The sequence below is a fragment of the Acartia tonsa genome, chromosome 7 (genome assembly GCF_053477335.1).
Source record: "Acartia tonsa isolate MP-2025a chromosome 7, ASM5347733v1, whole genome shotgun sequence".
NCBI lineage: Eukaryota > Metazoa > Arthropoda > Copepoda > Calanoida > Acartiidae > Acartia > Acartia tonsa.
The window spans coordinates 32,800,190-32,817,798 of record NC_137266.1 but is presented as its reverse complement, the minus strand read 5'-3'; the positions used below and the strand labels follow the sequence as shown (position 1 = coordinate 32,817,798).

General features: G+C 36.4%; 1 protein-coding gene across 1 annotated transcript in view; it reads left to right on the top strand.

The window, feature by feature from the left end:
* The first annotated feature begins 8,909 nt into the window (after positions 1-8,909).
* LOC145324505 (ATP-binding cassette sub-family C member 9-like) overlaps positions 8,910-17,609 on the top strand; it is a 50,137-nt gene continuing 41,437 nt past the window's right edge. The window contains exon 1 of the mRNA XM_080167089.1: positions 8,910-9,029. Coding sequence (XP_080023215.1) covers positions 8,931-9,029 — 99 coding nt within the window. The 5' untranslated portion in view covers positions 8,910-8,930. The remainder of the gene's footprint in view (positions 9,030-17,609) is intronic.

The window sequence follows — 17,609 nt, the reverse complement described above, 5'->3', positions numbered from 1 at the left end:
ATGGGTAGTACAGCGTGGTTAGAGCATCGTAGTTATAGGCCCTGCAGTGAAGGAGCTTTATTTTATAATGGAACTAGCGGCTGCAACCCTAGCATCTAGTAAATCTATTTTCGAGGGGATATTGAAGGGCTGGAAAATAGCTTAAACCCATACCCAGATTTATTTATAAAAAATAGCCTAAAACCATCTTATGACCTATAAGAAGCTTCATTGTAAAAAAGAATCATATCGTTTCAGAGGTAAGCGAGATCCTTCGCTACAGACAAAAAAGCTTACTACTTTATTAAATAGGATATATGTAATTAAGGTTAAGATATAGCTTATAGTCAATAAGATTAATGCAATCACAATTTAACTTTGTAAAAAAGTAAAAATTATCATAACTTTTATGAATTAAAATGAGCAATAATAAAACAAATACATGTTTATCGCTGTATGCCTAAATCGGCACAACCTTATCTATAAATAAAAAAAATCACTTTCACCCATAAATTTGTGATTAAAATGTATAATCTGACAATTCTTTTGAAAACAGCCAACTCCCTACACTCACATGAGTGCACGCTACATTTACTCATTATGGTTACATTTTGGTACAAAATAGCAAACCCTACCCTGAATCAAAAATAATATTTCGTGAAATTAGGAATAATCCGTCCAGTTGTTTACAAGATCTTACTAGATATTCAAAATAAACTGATTTTGATCAGTAGACAAACATCCTAATACTTTAGTTGAAGGATAACATAATATTATTATTTTTTGTTTAATCATGGTTTTATTATGTTTGAAAATAAGATTTCAAACATAATTTCCCTATATATACGATCTGTATTCAAAGTGGGAGGGAATGGAATGGCGGAATGGAGTAAAAGACTAAAATCTTAAATATATATTGTAGCCGAAATACATCATGGGGACCTGTGTGAAGCAAACTTAGTAATCCTAAATAGGTCTAGTGCAGTGGTTAGCGAACTCCTTATGGACAAACAAAAACACATGGCTACTTTGTATATTAAGTTTATAACATGTAAAAAAAAAGGTTTTCAGATTATTGGTACCAAAACATTGTTAAGTTCAAAATAAAATTGTCTGTTTGTCCTTATCTATTGTGAAGCACCACTTCTCTTTTGTGCACGCAGGCTCATAGATGGCTTGTGACGCGCGTAAAATATTATATTACAAATTATTTGGATGTCTGTTTATCTGATGTAAAAAGTCTCAGGGTCACTTAGTTTTTTTTAGAGAAGCTTCATGTTGGTCCTTTGATGGTATCATACTATTCTTTTGTTGTTGTTAAAAAGACCAATAAATAAAATCATGTTTAATTTCTGTTTATAAAACATCTAAAATATTTTTTTAAAAATTTACATTAAGGATCTAGGAATACGACTTTTAGTTTTTTGACCCAATCATGGTAAAAAGTATGTATTTAGTATTCAGTACAGGAATCACTTTGCTTTTGGTTTTTAACCAGTTATAATTATATGTGAAAATCATGAACTACAATTTGGTTACGTATAGAAATTTATGAATACAAAATTTCAGTGTTCATTTCAGTGCTTGTGGACAACTGTCTATATAAAACCAACAAATAAAAAATATTTAAAATCTTATCTAGCTACCGTAGCTACATTTGTATTTCCTTTATTACTTTTATATAGCATTTTAATCAGGGAGTATAAGGGGTACTGGTACCCAAGGTTTCATATCATCTTATTCGTTGCCTCAAAATTTGCATATTTTTATCTAATTTTGATTGGTTTGTTCTAAAATAGTAGTGTCTAACCAATAATTTTAATCCACAAAATGGTTAATTGTAATCATCATTAATATATCACTCATTGTCTTATCTCCTATGATGCTTGAGTTTTATACAAATGTAATGTGTACAACTAGCGGCTTCGCCCCTAGCCTCTAGGGGCTTTGCCCCAAGAGGTGATTTAAAAAATTAAGGCGAAATTCGTTAAAGGACCAAGGAAATCTTCTACAAAACCTAAAGAACCTAGGAAATCTTCTACAAAGCCTAAAGAACCTAGGAAATCTTCTGCAAAACCTAAAGAACCTAGGAAATCTTCTACAAAACCTAAAGAACCTAGGAAATCTTCAGCAAAAAAAAAAAAATGGGGGGGGGGATTTTTTTGTTTTTGGGGGGGTTGGGGGTGTCCCACCCCCCCAAGAAAATAGCTTAAAACCACCACAGGACCAATAGAAATATACCCTGAAGAGTAGAATCCAATCGGTTCAGTGGTTACCGAGATCTTAAGGGACAGACAGACTGACAGACGGACAGACGGACAGACGGACAGACATCAAGCTACTTTGTATTATAGATATTAAGATAAGAACCAACACTTTTTGTGCCTTAATCTTAAATCAAACAAAGATATCCATAAAAGCAAAGCACTGAAACAGTAGGACAAACGGACATTAATACTTGTATAGTGTAAGAACTGAATAATCAGAATATAAATGTATTAGAGTCGAAGCAAAATTGCAAGTAAATTTGATGAAAAACTGCTTAATACAGGATAATGTTTATGGACATACTTACATTTTTAGGACTTGATTATAGAGTTGCTTTGCTTATAACATTATATTTTGATGTCCCAGGAATCAATATATCAAAAATCAGGTGAAACGGATAATTAGATCACATAAAAATTTGTTGTTAAAAAAGTAAAAAACTCAACATGTTTAAAATGGACGTACGGACATTCTGGTAATGCTTATAGAGTTGCTACGCTTTCTAAATCATACCTAACTACTACAGGAATCACCATGCAAAGTTTAAAATCGATAGGACAATTCTAACATATCTAAATTAACGAAAAGAGCTACGGACGGACGGACGGACCGACCCTAATTATAGAAGAGCTTCGCTTTTTAAAACATCAAGAGAAAAAAATATTATGTTGATTTTAAAAAGAGTTTAGTAGCAGTCAGAAAAACGGATACAAATCGATATTCTATAAAAGTAACAGAATGTCTATTTGTGTGTAGCGAAGGAATACGTCCACCTAAAAAAATGGAAATTTATGGTACAATCTCGTTTGAAAGTCGTTTGATTAAAGTATTAAGGTGATCATAGCTGACAAATAGTTGACATCTTGTTATAAAAGCTATGCATTTCTCTAAATTTTACATCGACATGATTTAATATTAGAAAATTATAGACTGTCAATTCAAGATATAGAAAAACAAGGATGACAACATCCATAAAAGCGAAGCTCTGAAACGATAGGACACACGGACATTAACACTTGTATAGTGTCAGAACTGAATAATCAGAATATAAATGAATAAGAGTCAAAGCAAAATTGTGAGTAAATTTTTTGAAAAACTTCTTGATACAGGATAATGTTTATGGACATACTTACATTTTTAGGGCTTGATTTTAGAGTTGCTTTGCTTAAAATATTGTACTTTGTTGTCCCATGAATCAGTATACCAAAAATCAGAACATTCGGATAATTAGATCACATAAAATTTTTTTGTTAAAAAAGTAAAAAATCAACATGTTTAAAATGGACGTACGGACATTCTGGTAATGATTATAGAGTTGCTACGCTTTCTAAATCATACCTAACTACTTCAGGAATCACCACGCAAAGTTTGAAATCGATAGGACAATTCTAACATGCCTAAATTAACAAAAAAAGCTATCTGTCTCAGACGTACGGACGGACGTACGGACCGACCCTAATTATAGAAAAGCTTCGCTTTTAAAAATATATTCTTATTAACTAATATCTTATGATGGCCTCTGCTGAAATGAAAGACTGAGTCATTTGGTGAAACATAACTTTCGCATAAACTTGTTTAACATATTGTCAATGTATCAATTGTGGTAATGATTCAAATGCTACCAAAAGCATTATGATTTAATTGTTAATATTTTATACAATCTAGAAATTTTTGCGATCCCAATAAAGATTATGTTTTCAAGGATTTTAAATATATTTTTAAAATATTTCAAGATTTAACTGTTTTAAAAGAATCTTTGATATCAATGTTTTTCAATATCATTATTGTACAAATGACAAATTATCGTGATAATAATACACACTTACATCATTTCATTCCATATATCTATCTTTTTTGTTGTTGCTATTATGACATTTGGCTAGGATGAAACACTTTTTTTTGTGGAAGCTATGGCTCACCGTGTCATTGACATCCCTTTCTTTTCTTATTCATAAAGTGTTCAGACAAACTTACAAATTTGTTACAAATTTGTCAACAATTAACCTTCACCCAAGCCTAGGTTAAGCTAGAATTGGTTAAGTTTGGGTATTGTGGAGCATGCTAGTGTCCCGCAGGATTTTGGCCTTGTTAAGATAAAACTTTCCACAGAGGCCAGAAACATGTTTTTGCAAAGGTATTGAGGGATTAGACAATGGGCGATAAATTTGTATACATCACCAATTAAGATAAACAAAAGTACTCCTATGATGTACATTGAAATTATTGATGAAAAGTTTGGACACAGCTAGTTTTAACCGACCAATCATAATGGTTTTGTTCCTTAAATTATAAAAGTGATAAAATATTTCTTTTTCTTTCCACATAACTGAAAAATTCTCATCATAGAAATTTAATGTAAGATTTATTTATCTGCTATTGTCCTATCTGTGTATCATTGCATTGATTGCAACCCTGATCAATACAAATCTATAGAAAATTTTGTCTCATTCAAATATCTTAGTATCAATCAATCCATCTTTGGTTTATCGCCTATAATGGGCACTAGTATAATGTACTTTAAAATTTGTCTTGGAGCTGACGGGTTTGGGTCTTGAACATACCACTTCAAACTTTACAATGTCTGGTCCTGTTGCTATATCAGGCATGTGTACATTAAGTTTTAGTATTAAAAAAAGAGGAAATAAAAGCAGAGAGAGGGGACAATGGGCTGTTTATTACATTAGTTCCCAAAGTTATATGAACGTTTTCTTATTCGATGGCGTAATAGCTTTGGGAATAATTAAAGAATTTTGTTTGGTTGGTTTATTAAGTTGAGTGTCCATACGTTTCAACCGTTATTGTAATCTACAGAAGAGGTAATATTGTGTATCTTTATTGAGGACTTTTATCAATTTATCGGTCATTGTCTTATCCTTTTATATCCCTGAAACAAAAGAGATGGAACTAATTACAGGCACAATGTAATCTTGTGTAATCATTTAATTTTCTAACTTTTGTTTTCAAATTGATTTATTCAAAGTATAAGAAATTATAATTTCTAATTTTTTAATTAAATAATAAGCAAGTCTTTTAATTAAAGTCAATTATTGATCCTATCCGGATATGTTTGATAGAGCTAAGCTACTAATAAATGTGATCCTCCTAATGTGATATAAAGTCAAAATTAAACAAATTAAAAAAAATATTTGAAAAAAATTAGTATTATGTAATGCTTTCTTTTTATGAAAATGAGATCAGAGGCGTGCACGAGTTTTTGCTAACGCACCAGATTTTTTTTACACCCCCTTGAACCGAAATGGAGGGGGTGTTAGCTTAATGCATAACGGGTTTCTTTGTTATTTTTACAAGCCGCACAATTTTGATTTTAAAAATTTCATATTTTTGCACAACCTTCAAATCCACAAATCTTCAAAATAAGGCCTTTGCAAAACCTGATTTTTTAGCCATAATTTGTTGAAAAAATCATTTTTAAATATTTGAAACATAAATGTCTAGAGGATGTTTTCCAAATACAGGGTGCGCCACATAAATCCTTAATAAAAACGGCCATAGCGCCAAAACTACTTGACCAATCAGGACGTATGACCCCACTATAAAAAGCTTGGGTAATGACCCTTTTGCCCATAAACAGTTTTTGACTATGGAGGACATGTACTGTAAGCTGGCCGCGCATATGTTCAACAAGGCAGATTCGAAATGCGCTGATAGTGTACCCTGGATCCACTACTTGGTCCTACTAAATCTGACCTCAGCCCATCTGTAGATGAGATAGACTTATGAAACTTGATGGAGGTAGTGTAAGATACCTAATGAAGACACTAGAAAAGACTTGAGCTCACTATCTCAGCTTGCTTGGCCGTAGTACCTTGGCAAAATAAATCGTGGTAGCTTGAAAGATGGGTTAATTTGGATCCTGCGGTTACTGACGTTCCCAAGGATTAAAAAAAAAAAAATAAGAAAAAGTACGAATTTATGTGGCGCACCCTGTATAAAGCATTTTATATAATTGGTTATTTTCTATGTACAGTTAAGTTTAAAAAAAACGCATTTCTCCTAAAACACCCTGTATTTTTTTATTTTTTTTTATTTAAGGCGACTATGACATAAGGGGGCTTAAGTTAACTCCCCTTGGCTGTTTTAGGGGATTTAGATCTAGTCAATGAGAGCATAAAATACTTACACGCAACCTAGCTTGCTTGTAAAAATTTCTGGAATTGATGAAATCACCATGAATGTTTGCCTGTTTTAAAAGTATTCAATTTTTTTTCAGCCCCTTGGGGATTTCTAGCTTTTTTAGACACTACCCCATGTTGGCCCTAACCTAACTTAAAAATTCACCAAAGTATCTTTCTTACTTCAAATAGGGAAAGAAAAGGTTGGGAAAAATAATAAGGAGGGGTGGGGGGGGGGGCGATAGGTGACCAACTTGTGATTAAAGAATGTTGACCTAATTCCATTAGATATATAGTAGTTGAAACTTGAGTTATTTCATATGAAGAATATGTATCTTTTTACTAAGAACAAGATAATTATTATTATTCAGGAAAACTAAATATGTATTAACATAATATACTATAAATACGAATAATTGTACGTTTGGATCATGTCATCATAAAATACAAAGAACGGCAATTTTTACATCTTAAAAGGAGGTCCAAATATAAACAAAGTTTAAAGATTCTAGGGTAAAAAAAACACTAATATACTGTATATAAAAGTTTAATTAATATTTGATTTTAAGGATCTTACAAAGTAATATAACGCATTTGATCTGGCTACGTACTCAATTTGCTTAACTTAACCTTAGTACTACTTATATGTTTGGTAGTATTGACCAGAGAGAGATAGGGGACAATGGGCTCTTTATTACACTAGTCCCCAAAGTTATATAATAACAATTTCTTATTTGTTGGTTTAACAGCTTCAGGAACTTTAGTGAATTTTGATTGGTTGGATCATTAAGTGTTCTAACGTTTTAACCACAAATTTTAATCTACTGGAGGGGTAATTTTGTGTAAAATCATTGTGGGTATACATCAGTCTATCGGTCATTGCCTTATCCCTTAAGATCCCTGAGTTTTGTCACTGACAGTTGTAGAAAAAATATATTATCATAATTTCTTGTAAAGAAGATTTACCTATAATCCAGAGTAATAGGAAACATGCAACATGTAGGGGTAAAATCTCAGTGTCGCATAAAAGATATTTATTTATATCAAAAAAATATATCAAAAAAATGCCAAATTGTATCACAAAAAAAAACTTTTTTAACAGAAAAAGTTCCCCGGAATATTGTATTTTAGATTAATTGATTATAGGAGTCTTCTGTCCTGGAGGTTTGATCTAATTCACAAAGAGCCTCTAACCTTCCGGAGATTTCCCAAAAATTGTTAGGCTATGGATCCTGCTATTTGTAAGATCTTACTGTACAGTAAACTCAACTGCTCTGGTAAAAATAATGTGCCGTTGTTAAAAATTATTTTTTTTGACTTATTTCAACAATCATTTGCTTACAAAATTATGGCTAAAGTATGATCTTGATGTCATGATATTTATGTGGAAGTTACGGTACACCTTTACATATTGTATTGTATCAGATGCACATGGTCGCATGCTTTTCATGAAATAAATATAATATTAACATTTCCATTACCTCTCTATCATTTATTTTCAAGTATTGCTTCGAAACAGATTTTTTCCGCTAGATTAGAACCGGTTCCAATTCAGACTACATCATGTATCATATTATAGATAATTTTCTTTCAATGATAAAATAAAAATGAAAAAAACAGTTTTGTTACCCCTGGCCTTATAAAACCTGTAAGTAGCTTCATTGTAAATGAACACACTGTCGGTAACGCGGTTAGCGAGATTCTTAATTACAGACAGATAAACAAAAAGATAATAGACATCCTGTAACTTTCATGAAAAGCTAAATATAGTTTTTATATATCAACAATTTAGAAAAAAAACAATGATTTTAATTTATGTTAGTAAAACTGGAACACATAAGATCAACAGTTTGTCCTTTTCAAATTTCTCTCTCCCTCTCTCACTCTATTTGCTAAAGAATGACTCTCTTTCCTTTTTACTCTATCTCTCTTTCTCCCCCTCTCTATTTCACTCTCCTCTCTCTCTCTCTCTCTCTCACACTCACTTTTAGATTTTCTTGGCCGTCTTAAATTTATTTCTCCGTGTACATAACAGAGAAATGGCTATGAATATCCTTCAGTTTTATATCTATGGTTCGCGAGGAAGGTTATCTTAAAGTGAAATTGTTTTATCTATGATTTAGTGATAACTAACAATACATGGTTTTTATTTCTAAAAGCAGAGCTTTTCTATATCTATGTTAAGCCCATTCGTAACTTTGATTGTTTATTTAGGCCTGGTATAATTGTCTTATCATTTTATAACTTGACATGAAGATTTCTGTGATAGTTAGGTATGAGTTACAAAGCATAGCAACCATACAACTAAATCAAGAAGTATAATAAATTTAAGCTTCTGAAATTTTATTATGGGTAGAAAAATTCTTTGTCTTAGCCTTTTAAGAGGTTTACAAAACTAATATATTTAAGCTGTCTGACCCTTCGACGATCTCTCTACTTTAAATTTATAGCTCGTTCTTATTTTGAAATATAGCTGTGCTTTTATGAACATAAAGGTCTTTTTTTAATTCTTTGAAAAATTATAGAATTGATGAAACCTTGATATTTAAAATGTCAGACCAAGATCCCTTGGAGTATCTGAATATGACGGGACAAACTCGTCCCACCTTGTGTGGACCAGACCCTGTCAGATCTGGGTACTGTAGTCAGGTACATAGACCCACCTTGTGTGCACCAGATCTGGGTACTGTAGTCAGGTACATAGTCCCACCTTGTGTGGACCAGACCCTGTCAGACTGGGTACTGTAGTCAGTTTGTTTCGGTACGCATGCCTTGCCGTACACGAAATCTTAATCTCCAAGCCCTCCGAATGACCAACATGTGAATGTTTACAAATGTGTATTTATTACCATGAAAACGGTGCATCTAAAACAAAAATATAAAAATTAATAACATAATATTAATGGTTTATTATTTTTGTATATCGAGGTTGCGTGATTTCAATTTAATTAAAAATATAAAATTTCTAAAAAACTTTAAATTGGCACGAAACATATTAAATAGCATCAGAAATTGATAATTTTAGATTCAAATGATCAATAAAATTAAGGAAAATATTCGTATGTCAAAAGTTAGCAGTTAAATGGTCTATTTGTTGAAAAATTATTGTTTTAAATTTCTTCGTAAAAATATACCATACTACACTTATTATTAAGAATTAAAGATAAATTCTTACCACATTATACGTCAAACTAAGCAGGAAGGCTTATTTGAGATCTTCCACGGATTAGAGCGCATGTATATCCATCCAATACATTATTTTTATTCACGTAGCTCTTCACATGGGAATCAACAAGGAAAAAATGTGCGCGCCTTTGTTTGTTTACAAGCGAAGCGCGGAGATAGTTAGGAATGCCGCGTAACACACTCATTCTCTGGTGTAAGGAAAAGGGAATTAATGGGTTCGAACTTGCCAGGGAATACAAGAAAAATCATTCCAACACACACCCGTCTAGTCACTGGGAATCGAACACAATAACTCATCTTAGCATCATGCGTGCAGACAGTGTCCACAAAATCACAATCTCATAACGCATAAATTACATGAGTTTAAAATGGCATGGCCATCAGGCCTAAAATTAATTATGGTAACTTACGAACACCACAATAACTCAAACCGACTCCACTACCACATAAGGATAGGAATAAGGAATGGGAAAAGCATTCAACATTCAGAAATGCACATTTACCACTCACACATCTCATTAATCATGGCCTCATAACCTCAATTAAAGTTAGAATTACAGACCATGTAATTGCGAATACATGAATTAATAATCAATAGTACCTAAACTTTGATTAGGTACCTACATAATAATAGGCAAATGATTTTTATATTAAAAATCGCATCAATAATTAAATAATCAACTCAAACTTTTAATCAAAAGAAAGAAAGATTAAATAATGACATTTTTTCTACTAAATCTTTTTGCTAGAAAAGAAAAATAGAATTTTCATAAAAAACTTCTCAAAATTAAGCATTTTCTCCAGCGGAAAAATACTCGGGCTTACATCTAGACATTCTTAGATAAGATAGGTAAATCCTTAAATCTAACATGTTTAATAAAATAGATACTTAAATCTAAACAAAATATGACTGTAAAAATCATCAAACATCGGAAAATTAAAATTTCATAATTTTAAATCTTCGTGAATTAAAATTGCGTAAAATAAAATTGCAATTGAAATATGCAAATTAAATTACCAAAATAAAACAAAAGCTCAATTATAAGAAAAGAACTTCTCTAAATGCTGAGTTTGCAATTTCTCTCTGTTTTAAGAAGAAAGCAACTTGTACATATTCATACAGTCAAAATTAAGGCAATTTGGGGCCTCAGTTAGAATGTACCCCTCAAGATACAAACTAACCAATCTTTCAAATATTAATAATGCCATGTTCCAGCTATCCTGACGGACGTTATGTCTTTCCATCACAATTTTTTGATACTGCATAATTTCCGACAGGATTTCTGGCGCAGGGCTCCATCAACTGAAAATAAACATAATTAGTGATGTTTAAATCAAATCAAAAATTAAAAGAATCATGAATAATTCAAGAAACTTTAGAATCATCAATCAAAGCAATCAAAATAAAATTATCTTATGCTTTAGTTTTGCCGTTCTGTAGTATGTCTGGCCGAGGTAACAGAGCTAAGATACACTATAGAGCGGTCTTATTAAGCTTAAATCTTCGAACTCAAAGAATCTACTTAATTCAAGACGAAAAAAATCTGCATTTTTCTTTAGGTACATCGGTTAAAAGGTAAATAGAAATAATTTTAATATATATGTAATATTAAATTATCTATGTGATTATAATAAATCTTAAGAAATATTTATATGATGTAAAAAAATCTCATTGTGTTACTTTTTTATCATATCGAATTTCAATCAAACAAGTATAAAAATGTTCGTATTTGCGTAGGTACCTAGGAAAATTTCCACGAAAAAATCCCTGGTCCCGGAAAGACTTAAATCATTGAAAAAACTTGCGTAAACGTATAAATAACTTAAGTTTGCATTTCAAATGAAAAAATCTTGCGTCGATTTGAAAGTTTAAACGAAATTGAGTTAAAATTTGCGTTTTTTGTCTTTCGAAAAAAAATCTGATAAATCTACCGTAAAATAAAATTCAAAGTTAAACAAGAACGATACTTATACTAAACTTTGGGTAGATTGATCTTAAGCAGACGTCTTGCGGAAGTCTCGTTACTCGTGGCGGCTGCGTCATCTGATAATTTGAACTTGCAAACCACGGTCCTCCCACCTGGGCGCACTTCTTCCACACGCCCCAATCTGAACTTCTTCATCAAATTTGTGCTATCGTCGATCAGCACCACGTCTCCCGGCTCAAGCAGCACCTTGTTGCTGCGCCACTTGACGGACTTGAGTAGCTCAGGCATGAGCTGCTCCTTGTACACCTGATGGAACTGACGGGTCAACTCCTCCAAGTTCTCCAGCCTCCTGGTGATGGGCTCTTTACAACCTGTTTCAAAGGTGCAGATTGCATCGTTGGTCCTGCCGCCTAACAGATCAGCAGGTGAAATTATTCTCCAGCAATTGACGTCATCTCCTTGGGTGGCATAGGTCAATGGCTTAGAATTCAGGACTCTTGCAGTCTCAGCACACAACACCAATAAATCATTGAAGGTTACAGTAGCACCAGCCAACTTCTTGTTCAACACACGCTTGACCAGTCCAACCTGCCTCTCCACAGTACCCACGAACGAGTGTGCTGCGGTGGGCACCAGATGCCATTCAAAATGCATTCGGGTATCCTTCAAAAGTTCATCCATAATTCGCTTGGCACCGGCCATATTGGTGCCTCTGTCTGTGGTAACCCTTCTAGGCATATTGTAAAACGCCTGAAGTTTTCTCAAGCCGACCAGCACGGCTTCAGTTGAATAATCAGTCAACACATCAACAAACACAGCCTGTGTAAATCTACAGGCCACAATCAACAACCAAACTTTGTACTTGGTCTTGGAACTCCTGGTACCAACGCCAGGCTTCGTAACTTCGATCGGCCCCGCAAGGTCCATATGCACCTCCTTGAAGGGCATAGAGGGCTCGACACGATCTGGCAGAATATTAGCAATTGCGGGACTCGAACGCTTGGCATATTCAATGGAACATGCAGCACAACTCTTGACCACTTTCATAGCCTCCATGCGGCCATGTGTGATCCATGCATACCTGCGGCTTTGCGCCAACGTCTTACGATGGCCTCCATGCCCCAATTCATCGTGGGACTGTTGAAGGATGAGCCGCGCCAGCCTGTTGTGGCGGCTGAGCAAGACAACACCTGGGCTGTCCTTCATAATCTTCCTAGGGCCTCCAGCAGCGGCCTCAAGAGCCTCATCTCCTCTCCCGGACATTTTCAATATTGTAAATGTCCTAAGAGGATAACATCCATCATGACCCACAATGGGCCAACAAACCTGGACCTTGTGATGATAAGGTTGAAGGGAGTCAAATTTCCCCTCGGCGTCCATGGTCATCTCCTTCTCTTGGTTGAAGGAAGTCAAAAACAGGTCACAAACAGAATCCATGTATGTATTTGTGAAAGTATAGTTCTCATAATGCTTAGAACTATCATTGCTGCTAACACCATCCTCAATTGTTGCAACGCCACGTTTCTTGACAATCAGCGTTTTAAAGCAGTTGGCAGCCTTAAGAACTGCGGCAACAGTCCTCCTTGCCTGCCTGTAGGTCCTTCTTGCCAGGGACCTCCAGAAATCATTGTCCACTACCTGTGTGAACATTACCTTGAGCTTCGCCATCTTGGGATTTAGCTCGCTCTCGGGAATGGATGCATTTACCTCACCCGCCGTCTTAACGGGCCACTGGTCCTGTTCCAGGCGCAACCAGCTTGGACCTTCTTGGTATGTAGATCCAGGTTGTACATCCTCAATCGTACACAAACCACGCGTTGCCAGATCGGCAATGTTGTGCTGGGTTGGAACCCATTTCCAATCTTCAGGGCTCGTCAACTGTTGTATCTCAGAAACACGATGACTGTTAAAAACATTTAACATAACACTGTCACTGGATAGCTGAGCTAGGGCACAGCTGCTATCACTAAAAAATACTTTGCCAGAAATGTTGAAAGGTAGAGCTCTGGCTACAGTATCCACAAGCCTGGCCAAAATTAGACAACTAAGCATTTCTAACCTTGGTATAGACTCAATCTTCACTGGTGCGACACGTGACTTGGCGCAACACAAAACTACATCATATCCTCCAGGAACTGGCCATCTCAGGTAGGTGATGGCTGCATAGGCCTGGTTAGATGCATCGCAGAAACCAACAAGCATTGGAAGCCCCAACGGCTTATCAGGAACCATCGAACGTCTGAACGACACATTTCCAAGTGCCGAACGGTCCTGGAGGCTGGACACGAGCTCCGACCTCAACTCTCCAGGTATAACATCATCCCAGTTACATCCATGTATGCAAACTGAGCGCAGACAAAGCTTGGACTTAAGCAGCAATGGCGCTGCTAGACCCATTGGGTCATAAAGTTGTTGCACAATTCTCCAAACTTCACGTTTAGTTATCAACTCAGGTAGACTTCTCCAGAGATCCTCCAGGTCCAGATCCTCTAGTAACTTTCTACCCTTAATCTTCTCGCCGTGGTTGGCTCTGACAGGTAGGAACAACTTATCCTGTTTAGGGTCCCAAACGAGGCCCAGAACTTTTACACTGTCAACATCATCTCCAGAATAAACAACAGATTTAAACTTGAAATTGCCAGGTGCAATCATATCCTCCAGCTCTTGGACCAGCTGGACAGCTTCAGGTTTACTGTTATGACCGCTCAAACAGTCATCCACGTAAGTACAAGTCTCCAATTTGACCGATGGAGGATCTTGATACAAAACAAATTCAGAACTGAGTGGTTGCTGAACATCTCTCCACACATCCTGCTGGGCTACAACGTCACAACCTCTAATCTTCTCAGATCCATAAACATCTTGAACATCCTGCTGGGAACGTCCACCAAAAATACGACCAGTGAGTCTGAGGGCGGTCACGGCCATATCTCCAGCCAAGGCCTCACCAAAGTTGATGGTTTTGGTAAGGTAGACCTCTGGCTCTCCATCAACTGTATCAGCGAAAAAAACACGTTTCAGCTGAGAATCTTCATAGGTAGCTAATAATGAATTATAGAACTTCTGAATATCAGCCACGAATGCACACTTAAAACTTCTGAACCGGATAAGATTGTGCATCAGAGTATATAATGGAACTGGGCCGTCCATCATAATACTATTGAGGCTTAGCCCCTTGCAGCAGAGGCTAGAATTAGCGCATATCCTCAACGGTGTGGAAATAGACTCTTTATATGCGCAGACTAGGCTCGAGTAATACACGGGCTTAGTATAAGCTAGGTCTTCTGGCGAAGCTTTCTGATACACTCCACGAGACACAGCTTCTTGAAACACTTGGCAGAAGGTGCTGTATTCACCTTTTTTAATCATTCTCTGCCGGTCACGTAAGCAGATCTTATAGGCCTGCTCTGAATTATCAAATAACACACTTGGCGGCTGCTTGTAGGGATATGAGGCCGTCCAAATATGGTTCTCAAGATCTAATGTCAGACCTTCTTCAATCAGCTGCCGCTTACGCACGTCCAAGGCGGACTGCCCGGCGGCTATGGCGGCGCAATGACGGCAGTTCTTACAACCGCTGCACATTGATGGCGGCTGTATTCCCAAACTCTCAGTACTCAGGAACTCCATCTTGCTGACCTCCAACTTCACAGCTTTACAGGCGACAGGATTAGCAACAGTCCTGCCATCTGCAGACACAACTAAATAGCCTGTACCAAATAAGCTTCTGTACAGTCTAGAATCACCAACCATTTTATCTGCACACGGAAACATAGCTGGTGTTAAATGGCCGATTAAAACATCAATCTTGCCGTCGACCATAGAAAAATTATCAGGCTTCATGTTGAAAATATCGGCGGCGGCTGCAGGATCAATAGAACGCAACCCTTCTTCAGTACCAATGCTGGGCACTACCGCCGCCTCCAGAATATGTGAATTCCGGTTGCGGTCAACCAAACAAATCTTGACTGTAGGACACGCTTGGCTCTTTCCATCTGCCAGAGAAATAGTAGCTGTGCGACCAGTAGATGGCAACTCTAACTTCTTGGCAATACTTCTAGAAATTAACGTCAAATTTGCTCCACTGTCCCACATGGCATTGACGGTGACTTGACGTTTGTCAGCCGCCAACGCCGGGACCTGCTGCAACATCAGCATAAAATTGTTCTTGCTAAACAATTGTGACTCATACACTGCCGCAACTTGTCCACTAGCAACCGATTCATGTAATAATGAATTATGAGGCTGGTTGCAACTGTCAATGGTGCAGCTGCCAAGCTTATCGGCTCTGGGACAATCGGCCACCCGATGCCCTTTTTGTAAGCAGAGCAAACAGGCGCCTATCTTCTTGATGAAGACTTTGCGTTCAGGAACAGACATATCCCTAAACTTGGAGCACTTGAACAACAGGTGATCAGAGTTACAACCTTCCGACGGGCAAGGCTGTTTCTTCTTGGTCTTAGCTGGAGACCCAGGTTTACCAACGGCTGTAGCTGCGGCCGCAGGATTACCTTTCTTCTTGGAGGGGGTGTCTACATCGAATGAACACCTCATCAAAATGGCGCCACGCTGTTCCTCTATAATCTTCAACAGCTTAGGAATATTTGGGGTATCCATTGAGCCCAACGCCAGGTTGAGCTTGTCCTGGAAATCACGTGGCAACTTTTTGGATAACATTTCCAAAAGAATAATGGTCAACCACTGGCTTGTGGTGACTTCCTCATCATCATCATCTTTAGTCAGCTGCTCGAGCTGGCTAACTGCACCACCAAACTCTGCTAAGACTGTGACAATCTGGTTGGAGTCCGACGGTTTAGGCTTCTTCTCCCATTGGTTGAAAAGGCAGAGCATCTGACGTGTTTTGGACTTAAAACGTGCGTCGAGATAAGCCCATTGAGATTCATGTGATTGAATCTGAATTAACTGAAGTCTCAACTCTTTATTTCTGCAGACCTTTTCACTGCTCAACAATAACTGCAAATATGACGGGTCCTGTCCTACGGTAAGCTTTTTAAAATTGTCCTTGAAACTTACGTAGGCTGACTCTGAGCCGTCAAAGCTTGGAAGAAGACGTTCGTCGACACGATTCATATATCCTGGCGTGAATATAGAACCGGTGCCGAACTGTGGTGTGCCAAACGGCGACACAAATGGCGATGCTGTCGAAGCACCCGCCGTCGTTGTAGGCGGCTTCACAGGTTCAAGCTTAACCTCGGCCAGCCGTTTCATCAAAGCAGACAAAGTGTTTATAATTGGTTCTGGTAAGGGAAAATATGACCCTTTAATAACTTTCACAATCTTTATGCAACGATCATATAGTTCAGCCTTATGGTCAGGCAAATTATCACCAACTAAATCAACAACACTTTGAATGTCACTGAGCTCCTCCATAGCATCTAGAGCATCTTTTAGAGCGTTATAATCTTTTTGCACAGTAATTATATTAGAATAAATGTCACTAAACTCCTCAAGCTCTTGGATTCTCACTCCAAGCTTGCTAAAACCGACCATAATGCTATCGAATGTCTCGAACTTGTCATGGACAAGGATTGACTCCTTAGTGAAATGTCTAACATCAAGCTCTGAAGATTCACTGACCAACTTCATCACTTTATTTAGTTCACTGGTTAGGGCCTCGACGGCTGGGCGCAGCCGTAGCCCCAGTTGAGCGCCTTTATTCTTTTTAGGACCCATGATTGTCACAATAATTAACTGTACTGATTACGATTATAATAGTGTGTGGTAAGGTATCACAACCAACACATTCACAAAACTTCACAGATATTTTCTTAGCCGCATCTGTTCTGTCTCGTTTTCATTGTTTCGGTACGCATGCCTTGCCGTACACGAAATCTTAATCTCCAAGCCCTCCGAATGACCAACATGTGAATGTTTACAAATGTGTATTTATTACCATGAAAACGGTGCATCTAAAACAAAAATATAAAAATTAATAACATAATATTAATGGTTTATTATTTTTGTATATCGAGGTTGCGTGATTTCAATTTAATTAAAAATATAAAATTTCTAAAAAACTTTAAATTGGCACGAAACATATTAAATAGCATCAGAAATTGATAATTTTAGATTCAAATGATCAATAAAATTAAGG